Here is a 13,087-nt window from a genome sequence, read left to right on the forward strand (position 1 = left end):
AATTTAAAGCTGAAGATTATATGAGCTAATAGGGTGACTAAAGTCCACAATTTTTCCCCCCATAAAGATCACTTTGCTGAGAAACACAGCAAATGGAAGTGACAAGAACTCTGTCAATGTAGATAGGAAATGGCAACTTTTAAATATTTATATTCTAACGATTAAAAAGCATAAATTTCCCTTACACCAAGAAAATCGGTAATAGCAGTGTAAACCTCTCACCAGAGAGGAGTTGGTGATCTTTTCTACTCCATTCCTTGGGCCACAAACAAAATGTTGTCCAGTTGCACTGAATATGAGAAACTTATACCACCAAAGAAAAGCATAAACAGAACAAAAAAAAAATCTTGCATTATCATCGAACCCAGGAAAGGAAGTTAGAGCTTTCTCCAAATCAAATGAAGAGAAATTTGGCTTCTCACTTCCCATTAGAACCCTAGTGAGAATGCAACCCCAAATACCTTAAGGAGCCTCAGACACAGTTGCCCAAAGAGGAAACCAGGTACATTTCTAAAGTTCTCCGCCTAAGTGAGGTACTGGTGCCTCTAAAACGCCCTATACACAGCTCATAAGAAATAGGGGGTTATCCTTATTCTTCTCTTGCAGTCTGTCCCCCTTCTCTCCCCCGCCCCCCTCCCCCACCATATCCAGTCCAAATCGCTCTCAAATCTGTCCATTCCTGCCACATGCCTTATTTCAGGCCCTTGTCGCCTTGTCTGGACTATTGCAGTAGCTTGCCAGCCACTCTTCTTGCCTCCTATATTGCCCTCCTTCAATTTATCCTCTACACTATCTCTAAACAGGTGCCTCTAGGATACAAATTTAACCACTCCTTATCTCCCCATTGTTAGCAGATCAAGTTTCCAAGTTCATCAGCTTAGCACAGAAGGCCCATTGCCTTTACATACACCTAGAGCTCCTGACATTTGGGTCCTTCAAGTACGCTACGCTTGTCCTTGGGCATATGCCATTCCCTCTTCTAAGAAAACTTCCCCTCTCTCCCATCAGTCTGCTAATGGATTCTGCAACCTGGAAGACTGAGCAGAAGGATGACCCCTTGGATGTGTTTCCTGGTCCAATTTTCTCACCCTAGGCTGAATTCAGTGTCCTTTTTTGGTACCCTTACGGCATTCTGGACAAGTGAATGAATAATTTTCTTGCCTATTTGACGCTACACTTAGCCTCGTGCGCTGCAGGGACTCCAGGGGCCCAAATGGCATGGGGTTGTGCCTTATCCCCAGCTAAAGAGCGAGCTCCTTCAAGTGTCCTCATCATCTCACTATATGTAGCAACTGTCACATGTGTGGCACATGGGAGGAACTCAATCAACGCTTGTTGAAGGAACTAACTTCATAAAAGTAAGTTATGTTTCAGAATTCACCTTATTCTATTCATCTTGGACAAACCAGATAAATCAGAGGGTAATTACCAGTATAACATAGGCTTTTCACTTGACAAGAGGATCCTGCATCCTGGATTTTGAAAATATCAATTTCCTCGACTGCCCTTGAATTAACATTTGACATACATTCAATTTTGTGGACACATACCTTTTGTGTAAGACACATTTATACAGGCATTTAGCCATCAGTTATATTTTTTAAACACAGAACGCCAAACATAACATACATGCCACTGTATATGTCGTATAATAAGCATTCAATAAATTTCTTGTAACTTTTTAAGAGTTGAATCTTGGGTTGGCGGTTCTGCTCATAATTATTCTCTTCTCGGGGAAGGCAGACTCCATACATCCTGGAACTGGGCCCAGGACGTGCGTCTAAATGTGACCCTGTGCCCGCCAGAATAGACTGGCTTAAGACGGAGCACCGGACTCAAGCTGGGTCAGCCTTTCCTTGAACTTTTTAATCTTACGATTAAGGAACATTCGAGTTAATCCCTTTCTAGTAGTGGGAGCTGCCGAATACTAAACGAGATGTAAAACTTGAGAGCGGTTAGTGACCAAGTTCCCGGCCATGTGCAGAAACTGATATATAGTCATTTGTAGAGGACAAAGACAACACGCAGAAAGAGACAGATGAGAATTGGTGGGCATCCAGGAGATGGTAATAGTCCAGGAGATGACAAGCGTCCAGGAGATAACAAAAATACTGGAGATGACAAGAGTACAGGTTACGTTCAATATCGGGTCCCCATCTCTCCACACCTCTACCTTCGCCATAGTTTGGTCCTGTGAGACATTCCACACCTTTATAGAGATTTGCATAAGCCACCGGCTCATGGTGGACTCCTGCCACTGGCCAGCAAAAGAATCCTGATGGGACAAATAAATGAATGAAAACTAACTCACTTGAATTTTCTCCCCACTGATTTGTTTAACTGATTCAACCAGATGGTTTTGCATAATGAAGCCGTGAGCTAATTTCCATGAGGTTCCTATTCAGAGAGAAGGAAGGTATTCATTTTGAAATACATTTCAAACAAAAGTAAGTTTCAAGTGATATCGGCCAACGCCTATCTGAACGCCTATCCAACGCCTGCTGGATCACAGAGTCCTGCGTGAAAAGAACTTGTCCTCTTCCCTTCAGGAATTCCCACCAATCAATTGCGGATTTGGAATCTCTGTGGGAGAGACCAAGACCCAGACATTATAAAGGCTTCCTTTCTCGGAGTTCTTGTTTCTGGACCCATTACTAATGCGAGGAGAGAGTTTTCTAATGTAGAAGACGACTTTTCTAATGAACACAAAAAACATAATGGCAATACGCCACTGCTTCAGCCAGAGTTGGAACTCACGTTGGAGTTCGTATGCGTCTGGACACCAAGGCTCCTCGCAGACGCCAACCCTCGTGACGGGCTGTCTCTTGGCAGCGGGGCAGTACTGGCTGCTGTGCCCTCTACAGGGGCTGCTGTCCCAAGCTGAATGGCAAGAGGCAGAAGTGCAAAGGCTGGCTGCCTTCTCAGAACCCAAAGGCGAGCCCTCCCCTATGCTGATGTGGGGTTGCAGACGTAAGTGGGTGTGGTGTATGGACTCACAGCACCCCGACCCCCGCTTTCCATTCTGTGACAGCACTTCTTCAGGGGGCATTGATGACGTACCTGCCGGCTCCTGGGATGGCTTACACCTTGGTGCTCTGACTGCCTCTTGCTCTCAGCTTTCCTTTCCAGCTGCCCTGCTCCTCAGCAGACACCTGATTTTGGGGTGCTGCCGGGCTTTTGTCCTGTGGTGCTGCCCCACGTTTCCGGGGGTGTTTCTCTTTGCTTTGCCGCCTGGAAGCATTGTCCCCTTGGACAGGGCTCTCTCTGGTCTGACTGGTCTCTTTGGCAGGCGGCTGGGTTGGGGCCACATCATCCTGCTCTGGGAGATCCGAAGCCATCTGTCTCTTCTGAGACCTTCCCCTTTTAGGAGCTCCTTCCTCTCTCCTCGGATGCTCCCTGGGAGCAGAAATCCCCGAGCTGGACTCTGCAGAGGCCTTTTCGTTCTGGAGAGGTCCCCTGTGTGAAACTTGACCCTCTGGAGTTGGCTGGTCACCGCTGAGGGTAGTTTTATTTTCTTGAAATAATCCCCCAGAATTCTCTCTCTTCAATGAAGGTCCTTTTTGGGATACTGCTACCTTTTGGACCGGGTCATCTGCGGGGAGCTTGGCATGGGCCTCTTTTCTGGAATAATGTACTCTTCCCCTTTCCTCTTCCTGCATGTGGGAATCTCTAGGCAATGGTTCACTGTGGGCTGGCTCGGGAATTTCTGGGGGATGGACTTTGCTTCTCTGGTTCCTCTGAGGACTCCGAGGAGGGCTGGGGCGAGGGTGCATGGACACCTTTGGGCGAGTCGGCCTACTCTGGGATTCTGGCTGCAGGGCGGGCTGGGGGCCTCCAGGCGGAACTTTCGTCAGGTGTGCCGGTCCTTTAGCTGTCTCTCTTTGGGTAGGGAGTTTTTTTTTCCTAGCTCCCATCTGCTGCACTGGCTCTTGGTTTTGGGGTGAGGCCTGCATACCTGGAATCTTCTTGCCGGATGAGTGGCCTACTTTGGGCGCTCGCCTCTCCTTCGCAGGCCTTGAATCATGACGAGCCCCCGTGTTTTGAGGCAGCGGCTGTTCCCCAAAGGGAGTGGGAATGCGAGGGAGCCTAACGCCCTGAACCTCGTCTTCCTGGGGCGGATCGGGGGCGGGCTGTGCTGTGTGCTCCTGGACAGGGGGACTGAGAAGAGGGAGCTTCACGTCCCGGACTTTCTCTTCCTGGACTTGCTGAGGACTGTGGCCTGCATGGGGGCTCAGACGCTCTGACGGTTTGGAATGCGGAGGGCTGATGGGAGGCAGTTTACCGGGGTCTCCTTCCTGAGCTGGCGGAGGCCCGGGAGACCTCAGGGTTTGACCTGAGGCTGTTCCTGAAGCCTCTTCCCTGCTGAGTGAGGGAAGTCTGGGTGTGGGCCTCCGACTCTGCAGGGGAGCGAGGACCCGAGGCTGGGGCAGCCTTGTGGGAGCCAGCTGGCTTCTGGAAAGCAAAGTCACTGGGTCTTCCCCGTCCTGGGTCTGTTCGGTATTTCTTGGGTCCTGGGGATGTGACACTCCTGGGAAAGGAGTGTGGACCCGGACAACTTCTGCTTCGGGGGCTCCGTCCTCTAGAGGTTGTTGAGAATCTTCCAGAGATGGCCCAAGCATCTTGGCCCCATCCGGTTGGGAAGGCTGTCTTGGGGGATCCTGATGGGAATGGTGGAGTGGCAGACTGGCTGACTCAGGTTCCTCATCCTGGGTTCTCTGGGGGCTGAGGGAGACTGGGTCAGGTGCCTGTGGAGGTTCAGATGGGGGAGGACCAGTGGAAGGTACCGTGGCCTCATCCGATTCTTCATCTTGATCTGGCTGAGGGCAGGGGGCTGGAGGTGGGTCAGCGTGAGGAGGTCCCCGGGAAGAGGTGGAGGTAGACAGCCCTACTTCACCCGCTTTTACCTCGGACGTCTGAGCCTCATTTTCAGGGAGATTTGTGGTTACTATTTTCGAAGGAAGATCTGATTGTTGAACATCCCCGTCCTTCTGGTTTGGGGATAAGTCTTGGGCCTGCTGGGGAAGACCAAGTGCCGATGGGCTGGGCTGCAGAGGAGGCTCAGCACCGACGTGAGCCTGGGGAGAAAGCTCTTTTTGATAGGTTGCTCCCTCCCGAGTCAGCGCCTGGTTTTGGGAGGGAGCTACGTTCTGCTTTTCAGGGACCTTTGCATGAACCTGCATTCCAGAGAGATTCTCTGCTGTCTGGCCATCTGCTTGCAGTTTTGCCAGGCGCCTTAGGGAAGGAACCAGGTGTGCTGGTATCCCTGAGGGAGTCTTCTTGTTAGAGGGAGCTCCTGCTTTGACATAAAAAGAAGTTAGCTAAAAGCATCTTAACGAAGACAACTATGTAACTTTAGAAAGGAGTAACAACAAAAAAATCTTTCCCTTTTTTGAGGTGTGCAGGCCCTTGAGAAGAATAAAATTACACATAGAGAAGATTGTAACTGTCCCTTCTCTTTGGGGATACTAAGTGCCTAGAATTCTCTTATTTAGTGGAACTTAGAACCACCTTAATCAACTGAAAACTTTAATGAATAAATATCAAGAGGCAGAACCAAAATTCATATCCAGGTCTGAGAGTGGCAAGAAAATGTTCCAAGTGAATGAGATTTAAATTTTCACCACCTTCAAGCTCACTGCTGCTTTCAATGGCAGAAACTAGAAGATGGACATCTAAGCCAGATGAAGTCCCGTCTGTCTGCTTGTGTAATGGCAGAACACGGAGAGACACGCTGAGCTCTGAGGAGTTCACCAGCACCCAGCAAGGGGCATGAAGCTCAGAAGGCAGTCAGTGAGTCAGATGAACGGAAGGAAGGACAGAGAGTAAACAGATCTGATGGAATCAGAAGGCGCCATGGCACAGAGAAGCTGCTCCTGGGGACCCACCATCCAAGCTACTACCCCACCTCCACCCCCAAGGACGCCTGGGTCCCTCCAAGTCTACCCTAGCTTCAAAAATGTCTCTCCCAGGCCACTAACAATGGATGTGACAGAGGGGGATTGCTTCCTTTGCATGAGGGCAGGTTCCCAGCATGACTCTGGGCTCAGGGACAGTTTCATGGACGCAATCTCCCCACCAACCACTTGTTTATGACCGAAGCCCGGACGTACTCTGGTGGCCCATATATCACCTTCACCCAGGCTGAAGGACGTGGCTGTGACATGCTAGTGGTCACAGCAGGCACACCAGTCTGGGACAGCCTTGAAGAAACCTGTCTCAGCTCACTTTGGGGGGACCTGATACTCAGAGGCTCCAAATCAGATCAGACTTCTGAGGTAATCCCAGGGTGATCCATCCCCAGACACAAGCCAGGTTCTGGCCACCGTTCCCTCTCCCACAAAGCAGGATGACCTTGGACTACTCCAGCTTCTCACTGAACCTCCCAGTCTGGGTATGTACCCTTTGCCTCAGTCACACCAGATGTCTCTGGGACCAGAGTGGGGACAAGGGAAACTTGCCGCTTGGTGAGGTTTCTGAGAAGATGCCCCGTTCATCATTCTTATCTCCCTAGTGTACAACAGTTATAAATTAAAATTTAATTTCAGTCAAGAAACAAGGTTAAAATAAAATATCAGAACACCAGAAACATCTAGAATAGGCAAATTCAGAGAGACAGAAAATAGATGAGAGGCTATCAGAGGCAGGGGAGCAATTATTGCTTAATGCGTACAGAGTTTTTGTTTGGGGTGATGAAAAATTTTGGAAATAGGTAATGGTGATGCTTAGGCAATAGTTTGAGTGTAATTAATGCCACTAAGTTGTACACTTATAATGGTTAAAATGGCAAATTTTGTTATTTTTTTCCACAATAAAGAAGTAATTAAAAAAAAACGCAGAAAAATATAAAGACAGTACAACCCAATGCTGAAGGTTCTTTACATTTTTAAGTCCTCCTGATTTCCTGTCATCAGACATACAAGGATTTCCCCTCCCCTCCCCACTTTCACAATTTAACAATTCATGTGAGTTGGCAAATGATACCCGGCCCTTTATTAGAGATAGAGGTACCACTTTACGGACTATTAAATTGATCAATTTTCAGGTTTGACTCATCATCACCATCTTTTCCCCCTATCATTAGTCAGAATTCTGAATAATGATTTGCAAATATAATTTTATTTTATGATCTCTACGGCAAGAACTCAGGATAGAAGTTGGATCAGCTTTTTCAAAGCTTTACAGGAAGTACCGACTATTCCAAAAATAGGTTGTACAGAGACAAATGGGAGGTGAAGACATCCCTTATACTGAGTTGTAAACATAGTGAGTTTTCCCTTATTTTATAGAAACTATAATGTTTATTCAAGCTTTTTTCTTAGACTTCATGTTTTAGAAATGACTATTACCTGCATTGCTATAGGGGAAAAAATAATAAGACAATTCTGTACCTTAATTGATCCACATTTTTAATTAATGGCATATCCAAAGATCTCTAGGGTTTATAATCACTCTGCACCTAAAGTTACTATTTTATAAAGGCATTAAATGAGAATTCAGTTCATCTCTCCCCTATGGAAGGTTTACATTTCTGGGTCCAGGCTCGGGGACCTGCTATACTCGGAGCTCATAACCTTGGCCTTGCTTTTACCACTTTGTGCCACTCTTATCATTAAAGCTTAGAAATTAAAATTGCGTGCTCAGTTACAAATTAGCAACACAAAACTACTGAAGAGAAAGCCATCTGTTATTACTTCAAATATTTGGGGATAATTTTCAATTTGCGTTGATATAGGATCCCTGCTCCTAAGAAAACAGTGCCGTTGGTTACTAGATTTCCACTTGTTCTGAATCCTAACACACAGATGGTCTAATCCAATTGGGAAAACCTCAGCTCTAGAAGACCAGATTCTAACAGTGTTCCATAATATTATATATATAGTTGATATTTTTTTAATGAAATAGGAATTAAAGTGATTTCTTTAAAGTAATGATGATTGATGACACTGAGAATACAAAATTAAGGCTTCCTATATCCAATCCAGTTTTCTAATTGCTCAGACAAAATGGTCTTTCATAGAACCTTAAATATGTTTTATTTTAATTTCTTACCTTTGACAGCTCAGTTATATATATATATATATATATATATATATATATATATATATATATATATATAAAATAGTCCACTGTACTGAAATGATTGATTGTTGTTTCTAGGGCTCCCAGTTATGCTAAGTAATACAAGTATTTATACAAATATACCTAACTTACAGAAATTGAGATCAGAGGGACCCAGCTCAGATCTGAGGCAAAGAAGTGAGAGCCAGTGAGACCTGTGGTGATCCCACTGGGAGTGATGACATTCATTTTGAGGTGATTATTGACGGGGCCAGAACGGGGGGAGCAGCCTCTCCTACAGCGAACCTGCAAACACCTGGCCCACAGCCTTGGAACCTACGTCACAGCTCTGAAACGCAGACAAGTCACCTGCTGTACTCTCGGGCCACTAGAGACACTGTCAAAGCTTACTAATAAGGACTTTGTTAATTATAATTTTTTAATACTCATTTGAAAAATGTTTAGCCTCTGAAAAGTCACTTCATATGCAAGTTTACTCTTAAACCATCAACAGAAAAGAAACTGTATAAATAAGTTTTATACAGATTAACTATATATATTTATACAGATTAACTGTATAAATAAGACAATGTGTTTGGCTTCTTAAGAAAAACATTATTTTCTAAAATACTAACCCTGTCAGAAAAACAGGGGCTGTTGAGGCCAGTGATTTGATGTATTAAACACAAACCCTCCCACCTGCTTTTTTTTAAAGCTGGAATTCTATTAGTCAATAACTGGATGGCCCAGTTTCAGTTACTAAATGATCTGAGATTTTACAAGTTCTATAATTCATACTCTTCATTAAACCAGACAGGCCTAACCTAATAAGTCCAAATAAATGAAGTTTTATTATACCTTTTAAAATGGGAGTCCATTTTCCTATGCACACATTACCTGGTCTATTAATTTCCCAAATGGCACCTGCACCCAACAGTCAGTCAGTGCTCCTGATGGCTGTAGAATAAGGAAAGATGGAGAGATGGAGCCCCGCTGGCTGCGGAGGCAGAACCCTGCTCCAGTGCCACCATTCAGAGGTATCCCCAGAGCTCCTGATTCAAAAACATGCTTTTCTCAACTATTTAGAACTGGTCAGGCTCAGGGGACGGCCGCGTGTTTACGCAAACCCACAAGTGGCTGATTTAAAAGCCAGAACACCAATTTATTAATTTACAGTGGGAGATGGGCCTGGCTCAGGGACCAGGGCAGGATGTTCTAACGTAAGGGACAGCCCCCACAGGGACGGGTCCACCCGAGGGACCAAATTAACGATCAGAAGCTTGCTGGGTTAGCAAAGATGTAAAGCAAAGGGAGCCAGAGTTCCTCAAGAGAAACTTCCATCAAGCTATGGACACTTCATTAGGTAAACTGTGCTACTGGGCAGACACAGCTTCCTCAAGAACCGACACCTCATGTGGAGAATCAGAGCGGAGCCGGTAAACACACCGACAGGCTCCTAATCTAATGTCCCTGAATTGTAGACGGAGCACAGACCTTTACTCCTCCATTAGTGCCTATTTTCAGACAGGGTGCACTTTTCTTCCGGTACTTTCCAGGCAGTAGTTGTAGCCTGGCCACTAGTCTCCTATGAGACAGACGTAGAAGGAAAACCTTAGTCATTCTCTACGGGTTATTCCCAGTTTCACACGCCCTCATTCCAGAATTCCAGGGGGCACCTGACCTGGGAAAAGTGCATGAAATTGCAAAACAGTACAAGTAGTCTGAACTCTGGAGAAATCACAACCCGGCCTGCCTCAGTCTGCTCAGGATGCAACGTGGCAAGCAAAATCCACCTGGTTGGAGTCACGGAGGCTACAAACTCCATGCGCACACAAAGCTGTGGGACATCTGCACAGCAGCAAGAATCTCGAATTAACGCTTTACCATATGTAACATGTGAACGTGGTTCAGCCCATAGAGAGACCTGTTTTTGTTATTATGGTGGTAAAATACACGCCACATAAGATTTACCGTCTTAACCATTTTTAAAATGTACGGTTCAGTGGCATTAAATACATTCAGATTATGGTGCAAGCATCACCACCATCCCGCCCTCTGCAGAACTCTTTTCATCTTGTAAAAGTGAAACTCTGCCCCCATTAAACAATGACTCCCCACATTCCACTCTCCCCCCAGCCCCTGGCAACCACCATTCTACTTTCCGTCTCCATGAGGTTGAGTACTCTAGGTACCTCATATGTATGGAATCATACAGTATTTGTGGTTTTGTAACTGGTTTATGTCACTTAGCTTAATGTCCTCAAAGTTTGTCACGTTGTAGCATGAGTTAGAACGTTTTTAAGGTTGAATAATATTCCATTGTATGAATATACCAATTTTGTTATCCATTCGTCCTTCAATGGACACTTGGGTTTTTTCCACCTTTTGGCTTTTGTCAATAATGCTGCTATGAACATAGGTATACAAACATCTGTTCAAGACCCTGCTTTCAATTCTTTGGGGTCCCCAGAAGTGGAATTGCTGGATCAGACGGTAATTCTACTTTTAATTTTAGAGGAGCCACCATATTGTTTTCCAGAGCAGCTACACCATTTTACATTCCCAATTTCTCTACATCCTTGACCACACTTGCCATTTTCTTTTGTTTTGTTTTGGGGTCTTTTTAATAGTAGCCATCCTGATGGGTGTGAGGTGGATTTGGGGGAGTCTTTTAAATACATTTCAAATTACTCATATACCGAAATTCTAAGTTACGGCTTTAGGATCCTAGACTTCAAGGAGCCCTCATATATCCTACATTCTTGCTGCTCATGACCCATCAGGCAGGTGGGGGGCCTCACTCCATTTAGCAGGATAGTACACTGAAGCTCTGAACAGCTACGCAGCTTGCCCAAAGGAGCAGCGGGGCCAGGAGCAGGCCCCTTGCTGTGACCAGCGCTGTTCTGCTATACTCTGCAGTGCAAACTCTTGAGGACTGGGGCAGTGCAAGGAAAAGGGGGAAGAAATCTGTGGGACTGAAATGATGCTCAACAAAAACCCGCCCAGCAGAACACCACCTCAAGGGACCCTCAGGGAGCCAAGCTTCTAGAAGGCTGAGCTCTGACCCATGAGGCTGACCATGCCTGACCTACTGCCAGTCTCCGAGGCACTGCCTGGCACATCCATCTGCAGGCAGTCCCCTGAGTTCCATCATGGTCCCGAGACAAGCAAAGGTGCAGACAGGTCCAGAGGGCTGACTCAGTGCAGCTCACCTGTGGGGACGATTGCCCCAGAGGAAGGATGGGAAGTAAAGAGTTAGAACCAGCTTTAGCCTGGCAGGTGAGGATCCAAACGACAGCTCACAGGTTTGTTTTCCTTTCTGCATACCCACAAAAATTCTGGCACGAAAGGGCTGGGACAGTACCTGCAGTTGGAGCCAAACTCTGAGCGGTTTCCTTGGATAATCCCAGGTATTCTCTAACGAGCTGACTCATCTGTTGGTAGGCGGTATCCAGGTCATCTGAGGATAATGACAGAATGCACTTTAAAGCAACAGAGTCACATCCAAATACCATCAGTTTGCAACTGTGGGTGGCAGGGATTTTTTTTAACTACACCTCATTTTACGGCTATTGTGGTAGGCAGAGATCTAAGATGAGCCCAGCACATGGACAGAACCTGGGGCCAGCCCAGGGGACAGAGGGCCACCCCTGGCAGAGAGCCAACAAGAAAGCAGGGGCCTCCGTCTTATGAGCACAATAAACTGCATTCTGCCAACAAAAACAATATGCTTGGAAGAGGATTTTCCCCAAGTGACCTCACACTTCAAAAAGTAAACTTTGCTGACAGTTACTAACCTGCATTGATTACTGCGTCAAAATATCCTGGAAATGTTTGATTAATGTCAACATAAAGGTCCACTGTGGAGACAGCAAATTCAATCTCTGCACGACTGAATAATCCTTTTCTCCGCAAGTATCCCTCGTATTTTTTCTTGTTCATGGGTACTACCAGGATGTATCGAGGCTCAAAATAGGAATTTTTCAAACTCCTTACACCCTTTCAAGAAAAGATTAACACATGAGAAATGGATACATGATTGAGAAATCATTTTGGAGCTGTCTGACACCATAAGGTATAACTAGTAGTATTATGTTGAAGAATTTATCAGTATAATTAGATATTATTTTCCTATAAATATCTCAAGGTTGGATTACTTCTCCCTGTTCATCAACTACTAAATTATCATTTAGCATTGGATAAATCATTTAGTATTGAAATATAATAATTCATTCTACTCGGTATCCTCTAACTAATCATTCTAATGAACATGACTGTCAAAAAAAGAAAATTACTAGATACAAATAGGTACACTCACAGCAGTACTGCACCTTTATTACAGAAAAGTAATTTTGATTTCTTCATCTCCAAGGGCATCCCTGCAGCATCAGGAGACAGGGGTCTTACCAGAGAGAAAAGACTCCTCTGTTACCACTTTGTCATTTCTTTGGGACACTTCCTGTTCCTAAATCAGTCACCTGGTTGGCTGGTTCCTGTTACACCTCACAGCCTCGACCCAGAACAGGAGAAGGTCAAGATCATGATAGCCCGACACCGGAGCTCACAGCGGGAAGCAGTGGCAGGGCGGGAGGGCTGGGTCATGCCTGCAGCTCTCCAGCTACTCTAGACTCTGCATGAACCCCTCAAGCTCTCCAAGCTCCAGTTTCCTCGTGAACGAAAACGAGTTATTCCAAATGGCGGACTCGACAGTTCCTTCCAGGCCAATCCTATCATCAACAGTTTAACTCAATGTTCAAAACCTTTGTTGAAAAAATTCCGGGGAAGCAATACAGGCTCTTTTTAAAACCAATTTCTAAAAGTCAAGACCAAGAGCAGTTTGGAAAAATGCTTTTGCTGGGGACAATCAGGGAATAAAGCCTGATTTATAGACTCAACCTCTTGGAAACGAGTAAGAGGAAGCTCTCAGGGAGGAACAAAGGGAAACAGGGGCCAGCACTGAAGGAGTAGCTGAGTTGGAAACAGGAGGACACAGGGAGAGTTTGTGCACTTGAAGATGCAGAATTTCTGT

General features: G+C 45.6%; 1 protein-coding gene across 1 annotated transcript in view; it reads right to left on the reverse strand.

Moving 5' to 3' along the window:
* Nucleotides 1–3,080: 3,080 nt before the first annotated feature.
* Nucleotides 3,081–13,087, reverse strand: part of LRGUK (leucine rich repeats and guanylate kinase domain containing) — a 64,910-nt gene continuing 54,903 nt past the window's right edge. Inside the window, exons 14-16 of the mRNA XM_033098683.1 lie at nucleotides 11,856–12,057; nucleotides 11,423–11,518; nucleotides 3,081–5,296 (exon numbers count right to left, since the gene is read on the reverse strand). Coding sequence (XP_032954574.1) covers nucleotides 3,081–5,296; nucleotides 11,423–11,518; nucleotides 11,856–12,057 — 2,514 coding nt within the window. The remainder of the gene's footprint in view (nucleotides 5,297–11,422; nucleotides 11,519–11,855; nucleotides 12,058–13,087) is intronic.

The sequence above is a fragment of the Rhinolophus ferrumequinum genome, chromosome 26 (genome assembly GCF_004115265.2).
Source record: "Rhinolophus ferrumequinum isolate MPI-CBG mRhiFer1 chromosome 26, mRhiFer1_v1.p, whole genome shotgun sequence".
Lineage (NCBI taxonomy): Eukaryota > Metazoa > Chordata > Mammalia > Chiroptera > Rhinolophidae > Rhinolophus > Rhinolophus ferrumequinum.